Source organism: Oncorhynchus gorbuscha, unplaced genomic scaffold (assembly GCF_021184085.1).
Source record: "Oncorhynchus gorbuscha isolate QuinsamMale2020 ecotype Even-year unplaced genomic scaffold, OgorEven_v1.0 Un_scaffold_35:::fragment_2:::debris, whole genome shotgun sequence".
Classification (NCBI taxonomy): Eukaryota; Metazoa; Chordata; class Actinopteri; order Salmoniformes; family Salmonidae; genus Oncorhynchus; species Oncorhynchus gorbuscha.
Window position 1 is genome coordinate 753,065 of NW_025745210.1, and position 18,300 is coordinate 771,364.

At 44.3% G+C, this 18,300-nt stretch overlaps 2 protein-coding genes across 2 annotated transcripts in view; one reads left to right on the top strand and one right to left on the bottom strand.

Annotated features, from left to right (window-relative positions):
* Positions 1-6,107: 6,107 nt before the first annotated feature.
* Positions 6,108-8,156, top strand: LOC124017953 (39S ribosomal protein L17, mitochondrial-like). The gene is made up of 3 exons (XM_046333196.1): positions 6,108-6,479; positions 7,290-7,358; positions 7,521-8,156. Exons 1-3 carry the CDS (start codon positions 6,306-6,308, stop codon positions 7,779-7,781), a joined length of 504 nt encoding a protein of 167 aa, XP_046189152.1. The 5' UTR covers positions 6,108-6,305; the 3' UTR covers positions 7,782-8,156.
* Positions 8,157-10,507: 2,351 nt separating this feature from the next.
* The window catches only part of LOC124017944 (transmembrane protein 145-like), a gene marked incomplete at its 5' end in the record, with an annotated part of 34,467 nt that continues 26,674 nt past the window's right edge, over positions 10,508-18,300 (bottom strand). The window contains 5 exons of the mRNA XM_046333178.1: positions 10,508-12,931; positions 13,115-13,303; positions 14,357-14,477; positions 15,454-15,626; positions 16,383-16,476. Of these exons, the coding sequence (XP_046189134.1) occupies positions 12,692-12,931; positions 13,115-13,303; positions 14,357-14,477; positions 15,454-15,626; positions 16,383-16,476 (817 nt within the window). The remainder of the gene's footprint in view (positions 12,932-13,114; positions 13,304-14,356; positions 14,478-15,453; positions 15,627-16,382; positions 16,477-18,300) is intronic.

An 18,300-nucleotide genomic window follows, 5' to 3' on the forward strand; every position in this document is an offset into this window, starting at 1 on the left:
CTTTTTTGCTGTTGTGTTTGTACTCTCACTGTCCTTAGACATCTTTGTAAAGATATTTCTATCTTCTCATGTTAAGTAGTATTACTAGTAAACACCAGATAAACTAGGAATCACCAGCAAATTGTTTAATTATGGATATTTTCATAATAAAATATGCAGGGTGTAAATTCATTGTGTCATGGTGCCCTACCATAACAATTTGTTTTTGTATCAATACAACAAGATACCACAAGGAACATTATTGATTACATTGATTTGTTTCTATAGTTGGGTATTGATGCATTGCTGCTGGTATAGGGATTTTAAAAGTGTGGCATAATTGCTCTCCCTTCTTACCCAGTTAGAGTATTCTCTCTGTCTGAGTTGTGTTGCTACTGAAATACTATGTGGTGCAACATGAATATTGTTACATAATTACATAATGTTTGTATATTGGGTTGCAGGATTTAGATTCAATATCCCTTGATATTGAAGTCTAGATGCTAAATACTGTACTTCAATATTCACAGTGAGAGATTTTATAACCTCCATTACTGAGAGGGACAATCAGAGGCTTCATCAGAGATCCCCAACATTCAGGGCTTAGCCCTGGGCCATCACAGGACAATACCTGCATATTAATGGTTAAGAGGTTATTGGCTATAAATATCTATTATAAGGTTGTAATTCACTTCAGTAAATATGAAAGCCATACACTAGGGGAGAGTGGGGTAAGTTGAGCCACCCACGTCTCTAGGGAACCATACACAACATTAATCATTTGACCAAATATTTAGAAAGAGGCCTTCATTTCATTGAGTCTGTGAATTAAGAAACCACATGGAAAAAGTAATAAGCAAAGTTCGGTCCAAAAAACAGATTTTCACCAAGTCAAATGTATTTATTATATTAGGGGTTTCATGGCGCTTGCAGGGCATTATAGCTGGAATGAGGTAACACAGGGCCTGGCCTATGTTAAAATAATTTAAAAATAACAAAGTCTTTGTTAGGTGTTAAGCCTTTGTTAAAATATGCTTAAAATGATTGAAATTGATTGTTGAATTCTGTTTTTAAAAACGGCACTGGTAATATTTCATCCAGTCCAGAAATGTGTAGCCATCTTGACATACCCTGTCCTGCGGCAAAACTTACCCCACACCTTGTCACGCCCTGACCTAAGAGCCTTTTTTATTCTCTATTTGGTTAGGTCAGGGTGAGACTTGGGTGGGCAAATCTATGTTTCTATTTCTTTGTTGGCCCAGTATGGTTCCAATCAGAGGCAGCTGTTTATCGTTGTCTCTGATTGGGGATCATACGTAGGCAGCCCTTTTTCCCACCTTAGATTGTGGGATCTTGTTTGTGTGTAGTTGCGTTCTGCACTGCATATAGCTTCACGTTCGGTTTGTATTTTGTTGTTTTTTTCGTGTAATTTAAATAAAAGAAAGATGTACACCTACCACGCTGCATCTTGGTCCAATCCATCGGTCAACGAACATGACAGAAGATCCCACCACCAAGTGACCAAGCAGCGTGCCCAGGAATGGAGGACATCCTGGACCTGGGAGGAGATAATGGCAGGGGACAAGACCCTGCCATGGAAGCAGGCGGAGGCAGCGAGAGAGGAACGGCAACGAGACCAGGAATCAAGGAAACGACGGAATCCCGAGAGGCAACCCCTTAGCCCAGGGCGTTCTGTGCCTGCTTTCCGTACTTTCCGTGCTAAGGCGAGCATCTTTCCAGGACGGATTGTGCCGGCTCTGAGGTCCTGGTCTCCAGTGCGTCTCCTCGGCCCAGGATATCCTTCGCCAGCTCTACGCACGTTATACCCAGTTCACCAGCACAACCTAGTGTGACTTGTGCCAGCTCCCCGCACTTGCCGTGCTACAGGCGGTAATCAGCCAGAATGCGTTGTGCCAGCTCTACGCTCCAAACCTCCAGTGCGCCTCCACGGCCCAGTATATCCTGCGCCGGCACTACACACTATGCCTCCAGTGCACCTTCACAGCCCAGTGCGTCCTGGGCCAGCTCTCCACACTTAGCTAAAGTGAGTATCCAGCCAGGACGCGTTGTGCCAGCTCCACGCACCCGGCCTCCAGTGCATCTCTCCAGCCTGTTGTGTCCTGTGCCAGTTCCACGCACTCGGCCTCCAGCGACGGTCCCCAGTCCGGAGCCTCCAGCGACGGTCCCCGGTCCAGACCCTCCAGCGACGGTCCCCGGTTCCCGGGCCGGAGCCTCTAGAGATGGTTCCCGGTACGGAGTCCACGACGACGATCTACGGTCCGGAGTCTGCGACGACGATCTACGGTCCGGTGTCCCCGGCGACGATCCCCGCACCAGAGGCACCACCGAAGTGGGGGGAGACTCAAGTGGAGAGGGGTCTGCGTCCCGCACCGGCGCCTCCACCGAGATGAGATGCCCACCCGGACCCGGACCGGTTCAGGTTTGCGGCCAGACTCTGCACCTTTGGGGGGGGGGGGGGGGGGTACTGTCACGCCCTGACCTTAGAGCATTTTTTATTCTCTAATTGGTTAGGTCAGGGTGTGACTTGGGTGGACAAATCTATGTTTCTATTTCTTTGCTGGCCTAGTATGGTTCCCAATCAGAGGCAGCTGTTTATAGTTGTCTCTGATTGGGGATCATACGTAGGCAGCCCTTTTTCCCACCTTAGATTGTGGGATCTTGTTTGTGTGTAGTTGCGTTCTGCACTGCATATAGCTTCACATTCGGTTTGTATTTTGTTGTTTTTTCTGTGTCTTTTAAATAAAAGAAAGATGTACGCCTACCACGCTGCACCTTGGTCCAATCCATCGGTCAACAAACGTGACACATCTGGGGTAAGTTGTGCCAAGAAACCACTTTAATGTTAATAACATCCTGAAATATATGTAGATATCTTTGTTTGAAAGAATACAATATTTCCCTTGATGGAGTGATGCTGAATGAAAAAAATGTCTCAACTTACCCCACTCCCCTCTACTGTGAGAAACTGCTAAATAAGAGTGACTGAGATATTGATGGATTTTCAGAATGGTCCCAGACCCGTAGCCACAAGGGACCCAGAAGAGAAGGCAGTATGGTGGCCCGAAGGTCTATGCTATCAGGACAATTCTGTCTAGAATACTATTTTGGCTTTGCATTTGGGATCATTCGGAGTACAATCAAATATATACAGTGGGGCAAAAAAGTATTTAGTCAACCACCAATTGTGCAAGTTCTCCCAATCCCAAAATGCAAATGAATTACTTAAAAATCATACAATGTGATTTTCTATATTTTTGTTTTAGATTCCGTCTCTCACAGTTGAAGTGTACCTATGATAAAAATTAGACCTCTACATGCTTTGTAAGTAGGCAAACCTGCAAAATCGGCAGTGTATCAAATACTTGTTCTCCCCACTGTATATATACACACAGTAGTGGTCAAAAGTTTGGACACACCTACTCATTCCAGAGTTTTTCTTCATTTTTACTCTTTTCTACATTGTAGACTAATAGTGAAGACATCAAAACTATGAAATAACACATATGGAATCATGTAGTAAGCAAAATAAATATACAGTGCCTTGCGAAAGTATTAGTAATTTAGTAGTAGTAATTTTGCACACCCAATTTTTCAGTTTTTGATTTGTTAAAAAAGTTTGAAATATCCAATAAATGTCGTTCCACTTCATGATTGTGTCCCACTTGTTGTTGATTCTTCACAAAAAAAAACAGTTTTATATATTTATGTTTGAAGTCTGAAATGTGGCAAAAGGTCGCAAAGTTCAAGGGGGCCGAATACTTTCGCAAGGCACTGTACATATTTTATACTTGAGATTCTTCAAAGTAGCCACCCTTTGCCTTGATGACAGCTTTGCATGCTCTTGGCATTATCTCAACCAGCTTCATGAGGTAGTCACCTGGAATGCATTTGAATTAACATGTGTGCCCTGTCGAAAATCAAATCAAGAGTCGGCTTTCTATTCCGCAACAAAGCCTCCTTCACTCACGCTGCCAAGCTTACCCTAGTAAAACTGACTATCCTACCGATCCTCGACTTCGGCGATGTCATCTACAAAATGGCTTCCAACACTCTACTCAGCAAACTGGATGCAGTCTATCACAGTGCCATCTGTTTTGTCACTAAAGCACCTTATACCACCCACCACTGCGACTTGTATGCTCTAGTCGGCTGGCCCTCACTACATATTCGTTGCCAGACCCACTGGCTCCAGGTCATCTACAAGTCCATGCTAGGTAAAGCTCCGCCTTATCTCAGTTCACTGGCCACGATGGCAACACCCATCCGTAGCACGCGCTCCAGCAGGTGAATCTCACTGATCATCCCTAAAGCCAACACGTCATTTGGCCGCCTTTCGTTCCAGTACTCTGCTGCCTGTGACTGGAACGAATTGCAAAAATCGCTGAAGTTGGAGACTTTTATCTCCCTCACCAACTTCAAACATCAGCTATCCGAGCAGCTAACCGATCGCTGCAGCTGTACATAGTCGAAAGGAAAATAGCCCACCCATTTTCACCTACCTCATTCCCATACTGTTTATACTGTTTTTATTTATTTATTTTTCTGCTCTTTTGCACACCAATATCTCTACCTGTACATGACCATCTGATCATTTATCACTCCAGTGTTAATCTGCAAAATTGTATTATTCGCCTACCTCCTCATGCCTTTTGCACACATTGTATATAGACTGCCCATTTTTTCTACTGTGTTATTGACTTGTTAATTGTTTATTCCATGTGTAACTCTGTGTTGTCTGTTCACACTGCTATGCTTTATCTTGGCCAGGTCGCAGTTGCAAATGAGAACTTGTTCTCAACTAGCCTACCTGGTTAAATAAAGGTGAAATAAAAAATTTAAAAATAAAATAAAAAGTTAATTTTGTGGAATTTCTTTCCTTCTTAATGTGTTTCAGTCAAACAGTTGTGATGTGACAAGGAAGGGGTGGCATATAGAAGACCAAGAGTTACCTTTTCTGCAGAGGATAAGTTCGTTAGAGTTACCAGCCTCAGAAATTGCAGCCCAAATAAATGCTTCAGAGTTCAAGTAACAGACACATCTCAACATCAACTGTTCAGAGGAGACCGTGTGAATCAGGTCTTCATGGTTAAATTGCTGCAAAGAAATCACTGCTAAAGGACACCACTTAGAAGAAGACACTTGGTTGGGCCAAGAAACACGAGCAATGGACATTAGACCAGTGGAAATCTGTATTTTGGTCTGATAAGTTAAAATGTGAGACACAGAGTAGGTGAACGGATGATCTCCGTATGGTTCCCACTGTGACGCATGGAGGAGGAGGTGTGATGGTGTGGCAGTGCTTTGCTGGTGACACTGTCTGATTTATTTAGAATTCAAGTCACACTTAACCAGCATGGCTACTACAGAATTCTGGAGCGATACGCCATCCCATCTGGTTTGCACTTTGTGGGACAATCATTTGTTTTTCAACAGGACAATGACCCAAAAGGGCTATTCGACAAAGGAGAGTTATGTAGTGCTGCATCAGATGACATGGCCTCCACAATCACCTGACCTCAACTCAATTGAGATGGTTTGGGATGAGTTGGAACACAGAGTGAAGGAAAAGCAGCCAACAAGTGCTCAGAATATGTAGAAACTCCTTCAAGACTGTTGGAAAAGCATTCCAGGTGAAGCTGGTAGAATGGCAAGAGTGTGAAAAGCTGCAATCAAGGCAATGGGTGGCTACTTTGAAGAATCTAAAATATATTTTGATTTGGTTTGTTTAAAAACAATTGGGTTACTACATGATTCCATATTTGTTTTTTCATAGTTTTGATGTCTTCACTATTATTCTACAATGTAGAAATGAGTAAAAAATAAAGACAATTATGAGTAGGTGTGTCCAAACTATTGACTGGTACTGCATATCTATGCTATTTGTCATCATATATCGCAGAGAAATAAGTCATTTAAATATTTTCCCCTTTTTCCGATTACATTTCCAAATCAGAAATGAACCTTTTTACATTTTGAAATCTCTATGCACATAGAAAGGCCTGATATCTAATAACAAAACAATGAATTAATTAATGACAACTAGAAACAAATAGAATACATTTGAGGCGGAACCATTTCATCCTAAAGTGGAACTATTTTTCACGTAACACCATTCACCCACACAGACTGCGATAACTGATGCACCGGCAATGTCAAACGAAATTTGTCACGTTATGCGACATACACCTAATTTACACGAGAATAACGGAATATAATTTTCCTTAGAAACATAGTTTTTCATTTTTAAAGACCGGTTTGATTCCTTTTTTCTTTCTAGCCTCTTGTAGGTGTCTGAACTCGACAAGATGCGCCTCACCATTCAGATGTTGATATCCCATGGCCGGGTGGCCCGTAAAATGGGTCTCGGTCCAGAGTCCCGAATAAACATGCTTCGGAACATTCTTACCGGCCTCGTTCGACACGAGAGGATAGAGACCACCCGAGGTAGAGCAGACGAAGTTCGATTCTATGCTGAAAAGGTGAGGACATGGATGGTAACGTTACCCTTTTACACAGCTCAACACAGCTGCTTCAATAATAGTAATTCAAAGGCTGGCAGATGGCGATATTGAGTCGTTTCATTTGACCGGCCATAAGGAATGTATGCAGCCGGCTATAAACGTGTATACCCCTTCAGCCAATCAGACCAGGGGTGGAATTTTTTTTGACTACTCCAACCTGATTGGCTTAACGCGATTGGCAACATTCAGAACATGGCGGAAAATGGTGTTTCATAAGGAAAGTGTCTTCTTTTTTTTTTTTTTTACCTTCTAGCCATTAAATTGAGTTAAGGAGGAAATCAACTCATTTGCAAACTAAAGGGAGAATATTTTATGTACAACTCGGTCCATGGGGATATGAATGTATAGCTGGCTACATAAATTTCCTTTGGATGGTAAGATGAAGAGACTATTGTCATCTGCTGGCCTTTGGGCTACTCCACCAGTTGACTAAACTCAACTCCCATGGTGAAGGAAGTTTCTGATGAACTCCACCAATGGAGTTTAGCGGAGTCCTGGCTTGGAAGAAATTCAGCTCTGATTACGCGCTCTCCTCTGTGGTTTAAGGAAAAGGACCTGAGCCCAAGGTCAATAGTAGATTATGAAATGCTTATCTTGTACCTATCTAGTTATGTGCCTTTGTTTGCTGAAATTCATACATTTTAATCAAACAAATATAACCATGGAGTTGAGTTCAGTCAGCTACTTCAACCATCCCTGTTTTAGTAGGCTACTGTAGTTTTTGACAGCTTGTGACGATGTTGACCAATGTGTGATGTTGTTTTGCAGTTGATTGACTATGCCAAGAAGGGAGACACTGACGAGAAAGCGATGAAAATGGCAAACTTCTGGCTCACAGTAAATATTCTTTCTTTATGATCTTTGTTAGTATTTTAATGACCAAGTCAGACCGTCCCAATGTCCCCAGCATTGTTGTACTATTATCTACCAGATTAGTATGAGTGTGTTCCTAGTTCTTTCAGACAGTCATCCTGTCGCTCTCTCCTCTGTTGATTTAAGGAAAAGGACCTGATCCCAAAGCTCTTCAAGGTCCTAGCTCCCAGGTTTGAGACCCAGCCCAAAGCCTACACCCGGATGGCCCGCATTCCCAACAGGGAGAACCTGGACAAGGCTGCTATGGCCGTGCTGGAGTATAAAGGCAACCCGTTCCCACCTCTCCAGACCGCCAAGCGAGACAATGAACTCACGCTAATCAACCAGCTCCTCAAAGGCTACAGAGAACAGTGGGCACAGCAGGCAGCAGCCAAGGTTGAGGCATGATGCAACCAGCCACACACTGACATCACATGTGTTAGATCAGGGGTGTGTTTGATATGGTGAAACATTTAGAATGTCATGTCTGTTCTACAGTATATGAACATTCTGGAACGTTGCTCCCTCCTGAATAAGCCCCTGTATTTACCAAGAAGGGGACCCACTGGTGGGTTGTACTCTAAACTTTTATAGTCCACAGATTTTGACTAGGTTCTGGTTTGGAAACAGTGTGTTGCTTTGTGTGTAATAAGAAAAACACCCAAACACTTTTGGTGGATCACACTGTTTTAGATGACTGGCACAGTATTTGACTTTCTGTGGACCCCACTGAACATGAGGATGTTGTGTGTCAAAATAAATGTGATTGTTTGACAATGTTAAGTGTTCTGTTATTTTGACTGTTAGTCAAATGAAAAGTTCTGTTCATGGCACTGCTGTGAATTTAACAGATGTGATTAAATATGCTGTTATTAATCCCAATAACGGTTCAGAAACATGTCTCCCAAACGTTTCATTATCATCATGGTTGATGTCCTGTTTTTAATCTCTACTGATTCAGAATAAACAGAGTGGCGAATAGAGGCAGGATGTTTCATGAAAGCAACCACCTTCAATCAGGCAAAATCACACACATGAGCTTCCTCATTCTGTTTAAGATTCAAACTGTTTTGTTAAGAGCTGCTGTAGAGTTTGGTTTTCACATACTGGTAACTACTTGCCTAAATGACCCCAAACCTATTGCAATTCCATTCAATTGGACCGGCTCTCCTTTGCCACTTGCCTGTAAGCGCTCTAATTGTGAGGTTGGTTCCAGAAAAGTAATTGTACTATACCAAGATGGAGTAGATGTTTTGGATGAATGCCCTTGCCCTTCTACATCACATACACATTCACAGTGTGGCCAAGGTATGAAAGAAACAGACAAGGCCTCTAATAAAACCAACCATTTTAATTTGGCAAAAAGTGTATGTACAGCGTATTCAGAATATCCTAATTTGACACCATTAAAATGCATTCATTTCGAACAGTGCTTCAGTAATGTGCTCTTAACCAGACCCTTCTAAATACCCAGGAAGCTGTGCTGTTGTCTGTCATGCATATAAGACCCTGTTCTCTCCCTTTGCTCTTCCACTTGTCTCTGTATAATAGACAAAATACCATAGGTTGATCATGCAGCTTGTTGTACAGGATGAATGGAACCTGCCTGTCTATCAATCTATTCAGTCAAGTAATGGCATCTGTAACCATGGACAAGTGGACTGTAAAGGCAATAGACATACAGTTGAAGTTGGAAGTTTACATACACCTTACCCAAATACATTTAAACTCAGTTTTTCACAATTCCTGACATTTAATCCTAGTAAAAATTCCCTGTCTTGGGCCAGTTAGGATCAACACTTTATTTTAAGGATGTGAAATGTCAGAATAATAGTAGAGCATTATTTATTTCAGCTTTTATTTCTTTCATCACATTCCCAGTGGGTCAGAAGTTTACATACACTCAATTAGTATTTGGTAGCATTGCCTTTAAATTGGGTCAAATGTTTCGGGTAGCCTTCCACAAGCTTCCCACAAATTGGGTGAATTGTGACCCATTCCTCATTACAGAGCTGGTGCAACTGAGTCACGTTTGCAGGCCTCCTTGCTCGCACACGCATTTTCAGTTCTGCCCACAAATGTTCTATAGGATTAAGGTCACCAATAACTTTGTTGTCCTTTTTTGCCACAACTTTGGAAGTATGCTTGGGGTCATTGTCCATTTGGAAGACCCATTTGCGACCAAGCTTTAACTTCCTGACTGATGTTTTGAGATGTTGCTACAATATATCCACATCACTTTCCGTCCTCATGATGCCATCTATTTTGTGAAGTGCACCAGTCCCTCCTGCAGCAAAGCCCCACCACAACATGATGCTGCCACTCCCGTGCTTCACGGTTGGGACGGTGTTCTTCAGCTTGCAAGCCTCCCCCTTTTTGCTCCAAACATAACGATGGTCATTATGGCCAAACAGTTCTATTTTTGTTTCATCAGACCAGAGGACATTTCTCAGAAAAGTACGATCTTTGTCCCGATGTGCAGTTGCAAACCGTAGTCTGGAGGTTTTGGAACAGTGGCTTCCTCCTTGCTGTGCGGCCTATCAGGTTATGTCGATTTCGGACTCGTTTTACTGTGGATATAGATACTTTTGTTCCATGTTTCCTCCAGCATCGTCAAAAGATCCTTTGCTATTGTTCTGGGATTGATTTGCACTTTTCTCATCAAAGTACGTTCATCTCTAGGAGACAGAATGTTCTCCTTCCTGAGCGGTATGACAGCTGCCTGGTCCCATGGTGTTTATACTTGCATACTATTGTTTGTACAGATGAACGTGGTACCTTCAGGCATTTGGAAATTGCTCCCAAGGATGAACCAGACTTGTGGAGGTCTACAATTTGTTTCTGAGGTCTTGGCTGATTTCTTTTGATTTTCCCATGATGTCAAGCAAAGAGGCATGGAGTTTGAAGGTAGGCGTTGAAATACATCCACAAGTACACCTCCGATTGACTCAAATGATGCCAATTAGCCTATCAGAAGCTTCTAAAGCCATGACATAATTTTCAGGAATTTTCCAAGCTGTTTAAAGGCACAGTCAACTAAGTGTATGTAAACTTCTGACCCACTGGAATTGTTATACAGTGAATTATAAGTGAAATAATCTGTAAACAATTGTTGAAAAAATGACTTGTGTCATACACAAAGTATATGTCCTAATTGACTTGCCAAAACTATAGTTTGTTAACAAGAAATTTGTGGTGTTTGAAAAACAAGTTTTTTAATGACTCCAACCTAAGTGTATGTAAACTTCTGACTTCCACTGTATACACCTACAGAGACGAAACCTTTAGAACACCAGAACAATCTAATTCAAGTGTCATTTTTTACAGACTACATTATACCTTTGACTGTATGTTCTCATGTACATAACATGTGCTGTACCAGTCTGACCAAACCAAGCCTACTCCAGACATTACTACAGAAAGACAATAAAGGGCTCTTAATTAAACCATTGGAAACAGTCAATTAACCACCATTCTTTCCCCCACACCTTTTTTACAGATTGGATAAAAAAATATTAAAGAGAGTTGCACGTTTCATACTGAGATATTAACAAGTTATACAAAAAATACAATGTAGTTGATTACTTCCATTATTTCCATTTCTTAGAAGAAACAGGTGGTAAATTGGCCTTGACACGGTCTTATGAATTACACCCTCCCCCCCTTACATTGATATCATTAGGCTATTTCATCAACTTAATGTTATTAAGATACATGTACATTTTTAAATGTCTGATAATGACACTTGATAACATTGATTAATATGAACACATCTACAGGTAATATTTGTATATTTGATACCGGAATATCATTGGATGTAGTGTGTGGATACGTATGATCCAGATTAAAGCGCTATTCAAAGTCACTTTGAAATAAATGGCAGAACAGAAAACTAAGAGAAGGGGAACATTAAAGTGCTTCATGCAGGACAAACAGGACGTTGGTGCTACTACTTTCACAGTTACTCTAAAAGGTTTGCTTTAGTTGTTTATGGGCCCAGGACTTTTCATGGTCAGGAAGAACTACTGTTCCTACTTATGGAGAAACAACAATGAGCCCCTCACACAGTTGACATGACATCATTACATACTAGTCGGGGGGGGGGGGGGGGGGAATTGTGAAGTTCGTTCATACCCCAAGGATGGAGGCTGAAATTGAAAGTAAAACAAGCTATAAGTATGATTTATATGTAAAAAAAATATATAAAATGTAACTTTAACACCACCCCTTTCCTTGTGCTCTATTGCATTAATACATTCACCAAGGTCTACATACATCAAGGAATTACATTCAGAGCAAGCTAATATCTTGCACTCCAGTGAGAACTGAACAGTAGTATTGGGAGTTAAAACAGTTGTCTGTGGACAGTATGACATAAGGTTCCAGATGATGAAGTGACATGAACACCTCGGTAGCCTATAGGGTATGAAATATACAAAGTTATTGAATAGTAGTACAACAGGCACGCGCACTGTATGAGCACATGGAGTATAATCAGTTTAGAGACATGCTTGTTTTAGCTGTACCTCAGGGGTCCACAGTAAACTGAACATTGTACACTTAAACATCGGTATATCAATCCTATAGCCTGGAGCAATCAGCATATCTAAGAATATAAAATCATCCCAACATATTATATATGGAGAAATTCAATATTTTGTGTTAACAACATCTGTCAAGAATCTGTGAAGAAAAAAACATGAATGTATTGTTTCAGGATATGAGTGAACATTTTACTCTTGTACAATGTAATGGCATGAGAACTGCAATGGTCACAGCAACACTTGGAATTTGACAATGTGGGGAAAAATACATCCCTTTTGTAATATAAACTCTGCAACTATTTTAGAGTAATGGGAACTCATTCTCTTCAGCTATTTACACGTTTCCCTCAGCCCCTCCATTGATGCCTTATAAAGTCTTGAATAAAAGTGTTCGTAGGAGTTTTGTTCAGTCTCCACTGTGCGCTCCTATCATTCTATTGGTCAGGCTACATCCACTCTGTCATCTCTCCCTCCCGGTGCCTCTCTCCCTGCTCATGTTCAAATATTTATTGCTTCTTTTTTCTTTTACAAGCTCAGCACTTTAACTCACAGCCATTTCCCATTCTCTCTATTTAGAGGTGAAAATGGGACGTTTCAAACTTCTATTCCACATGTCTGCTTATGATGACTTCCCCTTCTCTTCCTCCTCATATCCCTCCCTCCTTCCCTCGTGGCTATACATAGCTTGACCTGTTTTCGGTGCTACCTGATCTTCCTCCACCTCCCTCTCGATCTTTCTCCTTCTCTCTGTGTCCCTCTTTCTCTCTGTCTGTCTCATGCCTTGGTGCCCACGCCCCCTCCCCCCTGCATGCTGAAGTACTCGGTAAAGTGGGAGGGGAGTCGTGGAGGGGGAGGGGGGGAGTGGGCAGAGAGGCGGGGGAGCATGGGGGGAGGGAGTGGTGGGAAGGTGGGTGACGACAGGTCAGCCGTGGTGGTGATGATCTTATGCTCACTGTTCCTCTGCACTTCCTGTCCCTTCCGGCCCACCGTCTCCTCGACCGTCTTCACTGGGCCCTGAGGGAGAGGGAGGTAAAGGTAGAAAGGTTAAAGGTCATGCTGGGTTGTATTTGTCACAATGTCAGTTACCACATCCTTCTCTGACAACTTCCTCTGTGCTCTAACACCTCTGGAGTGTTACAGGGACTATATTGGACCTTAGTATCAGTTAGATCCTCTTCAGATCATACATCCACTCACCGACTGGATGGAGAAGAGTTCTGTGAAGTTGGGCTGGGAGTCGCCCAGGAAGGAGCTGTTCCCATAGGCATGGTGGGGGAAACTCTCACTCACCACACCCGCCTTCGGACTAGACAGCAGGATCCCGATCTGAGAGGTCCGCACGTGGTATGGGAAGTTCTTATTGGCTGCAGAGGGCCGAGTGATAGCCTGTGGCGAGGCAAGGAGGGGGGAGAGGGGATGGATGGGAGGAATGTATCATATTCAGAATATTGTCTGTACAAATATTACCCTCTATTCTCCATACACTGATACACATTCCTGCACATATAAGAACAGAACAGTATGTGTCTGAATGTGTCACTAACAAAGGACAGAGAGGCTCAGTCTGGTACAGAAGTCTGGGACAGAGAGGCTCAGTCTGGTACAGAAGTCTGGGACCGAGAGGCTCAGTCTGGTACAGAAGTCTGGGACCGAGAGGCTCAGTCTGGTACAGAAGTCTGGGACAGAGAGGCTCAGTCTGGTACAGAAGTCTGGGACAGAGAGGCTCAGTCTGGTACAGAAGTCTGGGACCGAGAGGCTCAGTCTGGTACAGAAGTCTGGGACAGAGAGGCTCAGTCTGGTACAGAAGTCTGGGACAGAAGTCTGGGACCGAGAGGCTCAGTCTGGTACAGAAGTCTGGGACGGAGAGGCTCAGTCTGGTGCAGAAGTCTGGGACAGAGAGGCTCAGTCTGGTACAGAAGTTTGGGACAGAGAGGCTCAGTCTGGTACAGAAGTCTGGGACCGAGAGGCTCAGTCTGGTACAGAAGTCTGGGACCGAGAGGCTCAGTCTGGTGCAGAAGTCTGGGACCGAGAGGCTCAGTCTGGTGCAGAAGTCTGGGACCGAGAGGCTCAGTCTGGTGCAGAAGTCTGGTACTGAGAGGCTCAGTCTGGTACAGAAGTCTGGGACAGAGAGGCTCAGTCTGGTGCAGAAGTCTGGTACCGAGAGGCTCAGTCTGGTGCAGAAGTCTGGGACCGAGAGGCTCGGTCTGGTGCAGAAGTCTGGGATTGGGAGTATACTAACGCAGAGGACAGAGAGATATGACTCACAGATATTAAAAGGGAGGTGAGTGTGTGCATGCCTGCGTGTGGAGGGCAGGGGGTTACTAACGAGGCGGGCGATGAGGTCTTCGAGATAATTAACGTCAACAGTGAGGCAGTGTGTGTATGTGTGCGCACATGCATGCCTGTGTGTGAGTGTGTAGAGAGATGAAGGGTACTAACGAGGAATACGATGTGAGCATAGAGGTGGATTCCCAGTTGGATGCCGTTGACGATCTTCTCCCGTGCCCAGCGAGGGATGCCAAAGTTAGCTATCAGAGCCATGACGGGCACCGCGAAAAACCTGCCAGAGAGAGAGGGGAGAGAGAGATAATGAGGGAGAGAGAGGAGAGAGAGTTAATGAGGGAGAGAGAGATAATGAGGGAGAGAGAGGAGAGAGAGTTAATGAGGGAGAGAGAGGAGAGAGAGTTAATGAGGGAGAGAGAGATCATGAGGGAGAGAGAGGAGAGAGAGTTAATGAGGGAGAGAGAGGAGAGAGAGTTAATGAGGGAGAGAGAGAGAGAGAGAGAGAGAGAGAGAGAGGAGAGAGAGTTAATGAGGGAGAGAGAGAGAGAGAGAGAGAGAGAGAGAGAGAGAGAGAGAGAGAGAGAGAGAGAGAGAGAGAGAGAGAGAGGAGAGAGAGTTAATGAGGGAGAGAGAGAGAGAGAGAGAGAGGAGAGAGAGTTAATGAGGGAGAGAGAGGAGAGAGAGTTAATGAGGGGAGAGAGATAATGAGGGAGGGAGAGGAGAGAGAGTTAATGAGGGAGAGAGAGGAGAGAGAGTTAATGAGGGAGAGAGAGGAGAGAGAGTTAATGAGGGAGAGAGAGGAGAGAGAGTTAATGAGGGAGAGAGAGATAATGAGGGAGAGAGAGGAGAGGGAGTTAATTAGGGAGAGAGAGGAGAGAGAGTTAATGAGGGAGAGAGAGATAATGAGGGAGAGAGAGGAGAGAGAGTTAATGAGGGAGAGAGAGGAGAGAGAGTTAATGAGGGAGAGAGAGGAGAGAGAGAGGAGAGAGAGAGAGAGAGAGAGAGAGAGAGAGATAGGGAGAGAGATTATTAAGAGAGAGAGAGAGATAGGGAAGGGGGAGAGTGAGATGTGTAAAGGAAGGAGGAGAAAAAAATGAATATGGTGGAGTTGTGACAAAAGGAAATGAGAGGCGGAGGACGGATTAAAGACGAGCAAGCGAGAAGTGGAAAGATAAGGGAGACGGGGAGTTTATCGGGTGTAATGCTTTTTAGGGAATGAAGTTGATGAACCTGACAGAGCTATGTCCTCTCACCAGAGTGTGTATGCCGTGAAGAAGGGGATGTAGAAGGATTGTTTCTCAGGGTAGTGTTTGAGGGAGATCAGGACGGCGTAGCAGAACCACACGTAGGCCAGCAGCTGGAGACCCATCAGACCGTAGCCCGCCGGGCTGTCATATGCATACAGCACCTCACCTGGGTCAAAGAACTGAGACACACACACACTTACATCATACAACCACTCTAATGGACCGCACCCTACTAATCAACCTACTAACTTTACCCTCAAATAGCAGAGAGGTGTATTACAATACGTTCCCCAGCATGTGTTGTAACAGCCTGTGGTTTGCTGACATGTTGGGATGTGAAATCTACTCATTTTCGTTGGTGAGTGTGTCTGCAAGTGTGTGCGTGTACATGTATGTTTGTTTGTTTGTGCATCATTGACACTTCTCTACAACTGGGTCATTGACAGTGCCTCTCCTTGCGGGCTATGTATTCAGTTTCACAGGCCAGAGACTGGATATCATTGGTCAAACAGGGTCCCCTGCATTATGTATGTACAGGGCCAGTGCTAGGCACCGACAGGCTGGGTAAGAAACTCCTATCCCTGTATACTACAGTACACCAGGAGTAGGTCCCTTTAATTTCACATTTATCTTACCAGGAGGTTCCATGATATGTGAACCTCATTTTCAAGAGGGACCCATTCTAAATTATAGTAGAGCACATTTTACACTTGTAATGGAGGTGATTCTGTGATCCATGCTCGGCTGATAAGTAACCGTGCCCGAGACCTGAAGACTAGCTCCTAGAGCTAATACCTAGACTTCAACTCAGTAGGCTAACATAGTGTTGTGGGACACAGGAATCCCCGGTTGAAACCGTCATACACTGGCCCTTCACGTATAGCATGGACAGTAGGAGTGTAGCAGCAGCAGTTCTGTAGTGTAGACTGCAGTACCTCTGCCTCGTATATGAAGAGGATGATATAGGTGACGGTGTAGACTGTCATGTAGATGGACAGCTTGACAGATCCACTGTGGCTGATCCTCGCCCTGACAGAGACGGATACACACAGGGGGGTTAGCTTTCACACAGACAGATGAATACACACACACACAGTCTCTGGGATACTGGTACGAGTTAGAAGGAGTAAGACAGAGAGAGACTGGGCTACTGGTACGAGTTAGAAGGAGTAAGACAGAGAGAGACTGGGCTACTGGTACGAGTTAGAAGGAGTAAGACAGAGAGAGACTGGGCTACTGGTACGAGTTAGAAGGAGTAAGACAGAGAGAGACTGGGCTCCTGGTACAAGTTAGAAGGAGTAAGACAGAGAGAGACTGGGCTCCTGGTACGAGTTAGAAGGAGTAAGACAGAGAGAGACTGGGCTACTGGTACGAGTTAGAAGGAGTAAGACAGAGAGAGACTGGGCTCCTGGTACGAGTTAGAAGGAGTAAGACAGAGAGAGACTGGGCTACTGGTACGAGTTAGAAGGAGTAAGACAGAGAGAGACTGGGTGTCATGTTTTGTCATATATTGTCTTGTCCTTGTGCTTTCCCTTCTGTTCGTTTCCCCCTGCTGGTCTTATTAGGTTCGTTCCCTTTTTCTATCCCTCTCTCTCCCCCTCCCTCTCTCTCTTCTCTCTATCGTTCCGTTCCTGCTCCCAGCTGTTCCTCATTCTCCTAACTCACTCATTTACTCTTTTCACACCTGTCCCCTATTTTGCCCTCTGATTAGAGTCCCTATTTCTCCCCTTGTTTTCCGCTTCTGTCCTTGTCGGATCCTTGTATGATGTTCGCTGTGCTGTGTCCTTGTCTCGCCCTGTCGTGTTTTGTCTCCTTCAGATGCTGCGTGTGAGCAGGTGTCTTAGTCTGCTACGGTCGGTGCCTTCCCGAAGCAACCTGCAGTCAATGGTCGAGTCTCCAGTCTGTCCTCGTTACTACGAGTGGATTTAAGTTTTTTCCTGTTTTGTTTTCTTCTTGATTTTTCCAGGATTATTACTTTTGTCATATACTGGAATAAAGACTCTGTTTTCGTTAAGTCGCTTTTGGGTCCTCATTCACCAGCATAACAGAAGGATCCGACCAAGAATGGACCCAGCGACTACGGATTCTCGTAACACTGCCGTCGAGATCCAGGGAGCTATGCTCGGCAGACACGAGCAGGAATTGTCTGCTGCTCGTCATGCCGTTGAGACCCTGGCTGCTCAGGTTTCCGACCTCTCAGGACAGTTTCAGAGTCTTCGTCTCGTGCCACCAGCTACTTCCTGGTCTTCCGAGTCTCCGGAACCTAGGGTTAATAACCCACCATGTTATTCTGGGCAGCCTACTGAGTGCCGTTCCTTTCTCACCCAGTGTGATATTGTGTTCTCTCTCCAACCCAACACATACTCAAGAGAGAGAGCTCGGATTGCTTACGTCATTTCACTCCTTACTGGTCGGGCTCGAGAGTGGGGCACAGCTATCTGGGAGGCAAGGGCTGAGTGTTCTAACAATTATCTGAACTTTAAAGAGGAGATGATACGGGTTTTTGATCGTTCAGTTTTTGGTAGGGAGGCTTCTAGGGCCTTGGCTTCCCTATGTCAAGGTGATCGATCCATAACGGATTACTCTATAGAGTTTCGCACTCTTGCTGCCTCTAGTGACTGGAACGAGCCGGCGCTGCTCGCTCGTTTTCTGGAGGGACTCCACGCTGAGGTTAAGGATGAGATTCTCTCCCGGGAGGTTCCTTCCAGTGTGGACTCTTTGATTGCACTCGCCATCCGCATAGAACGACGGGTAGATCTTCGTCACCGAGCTCGTGGAAGAGAGCTCGCGTTAACGGTGTTCCCCCTCTCCGCATCGCAACCATCTCCTCCCTCCGGCTCAGAGACTGAGCCC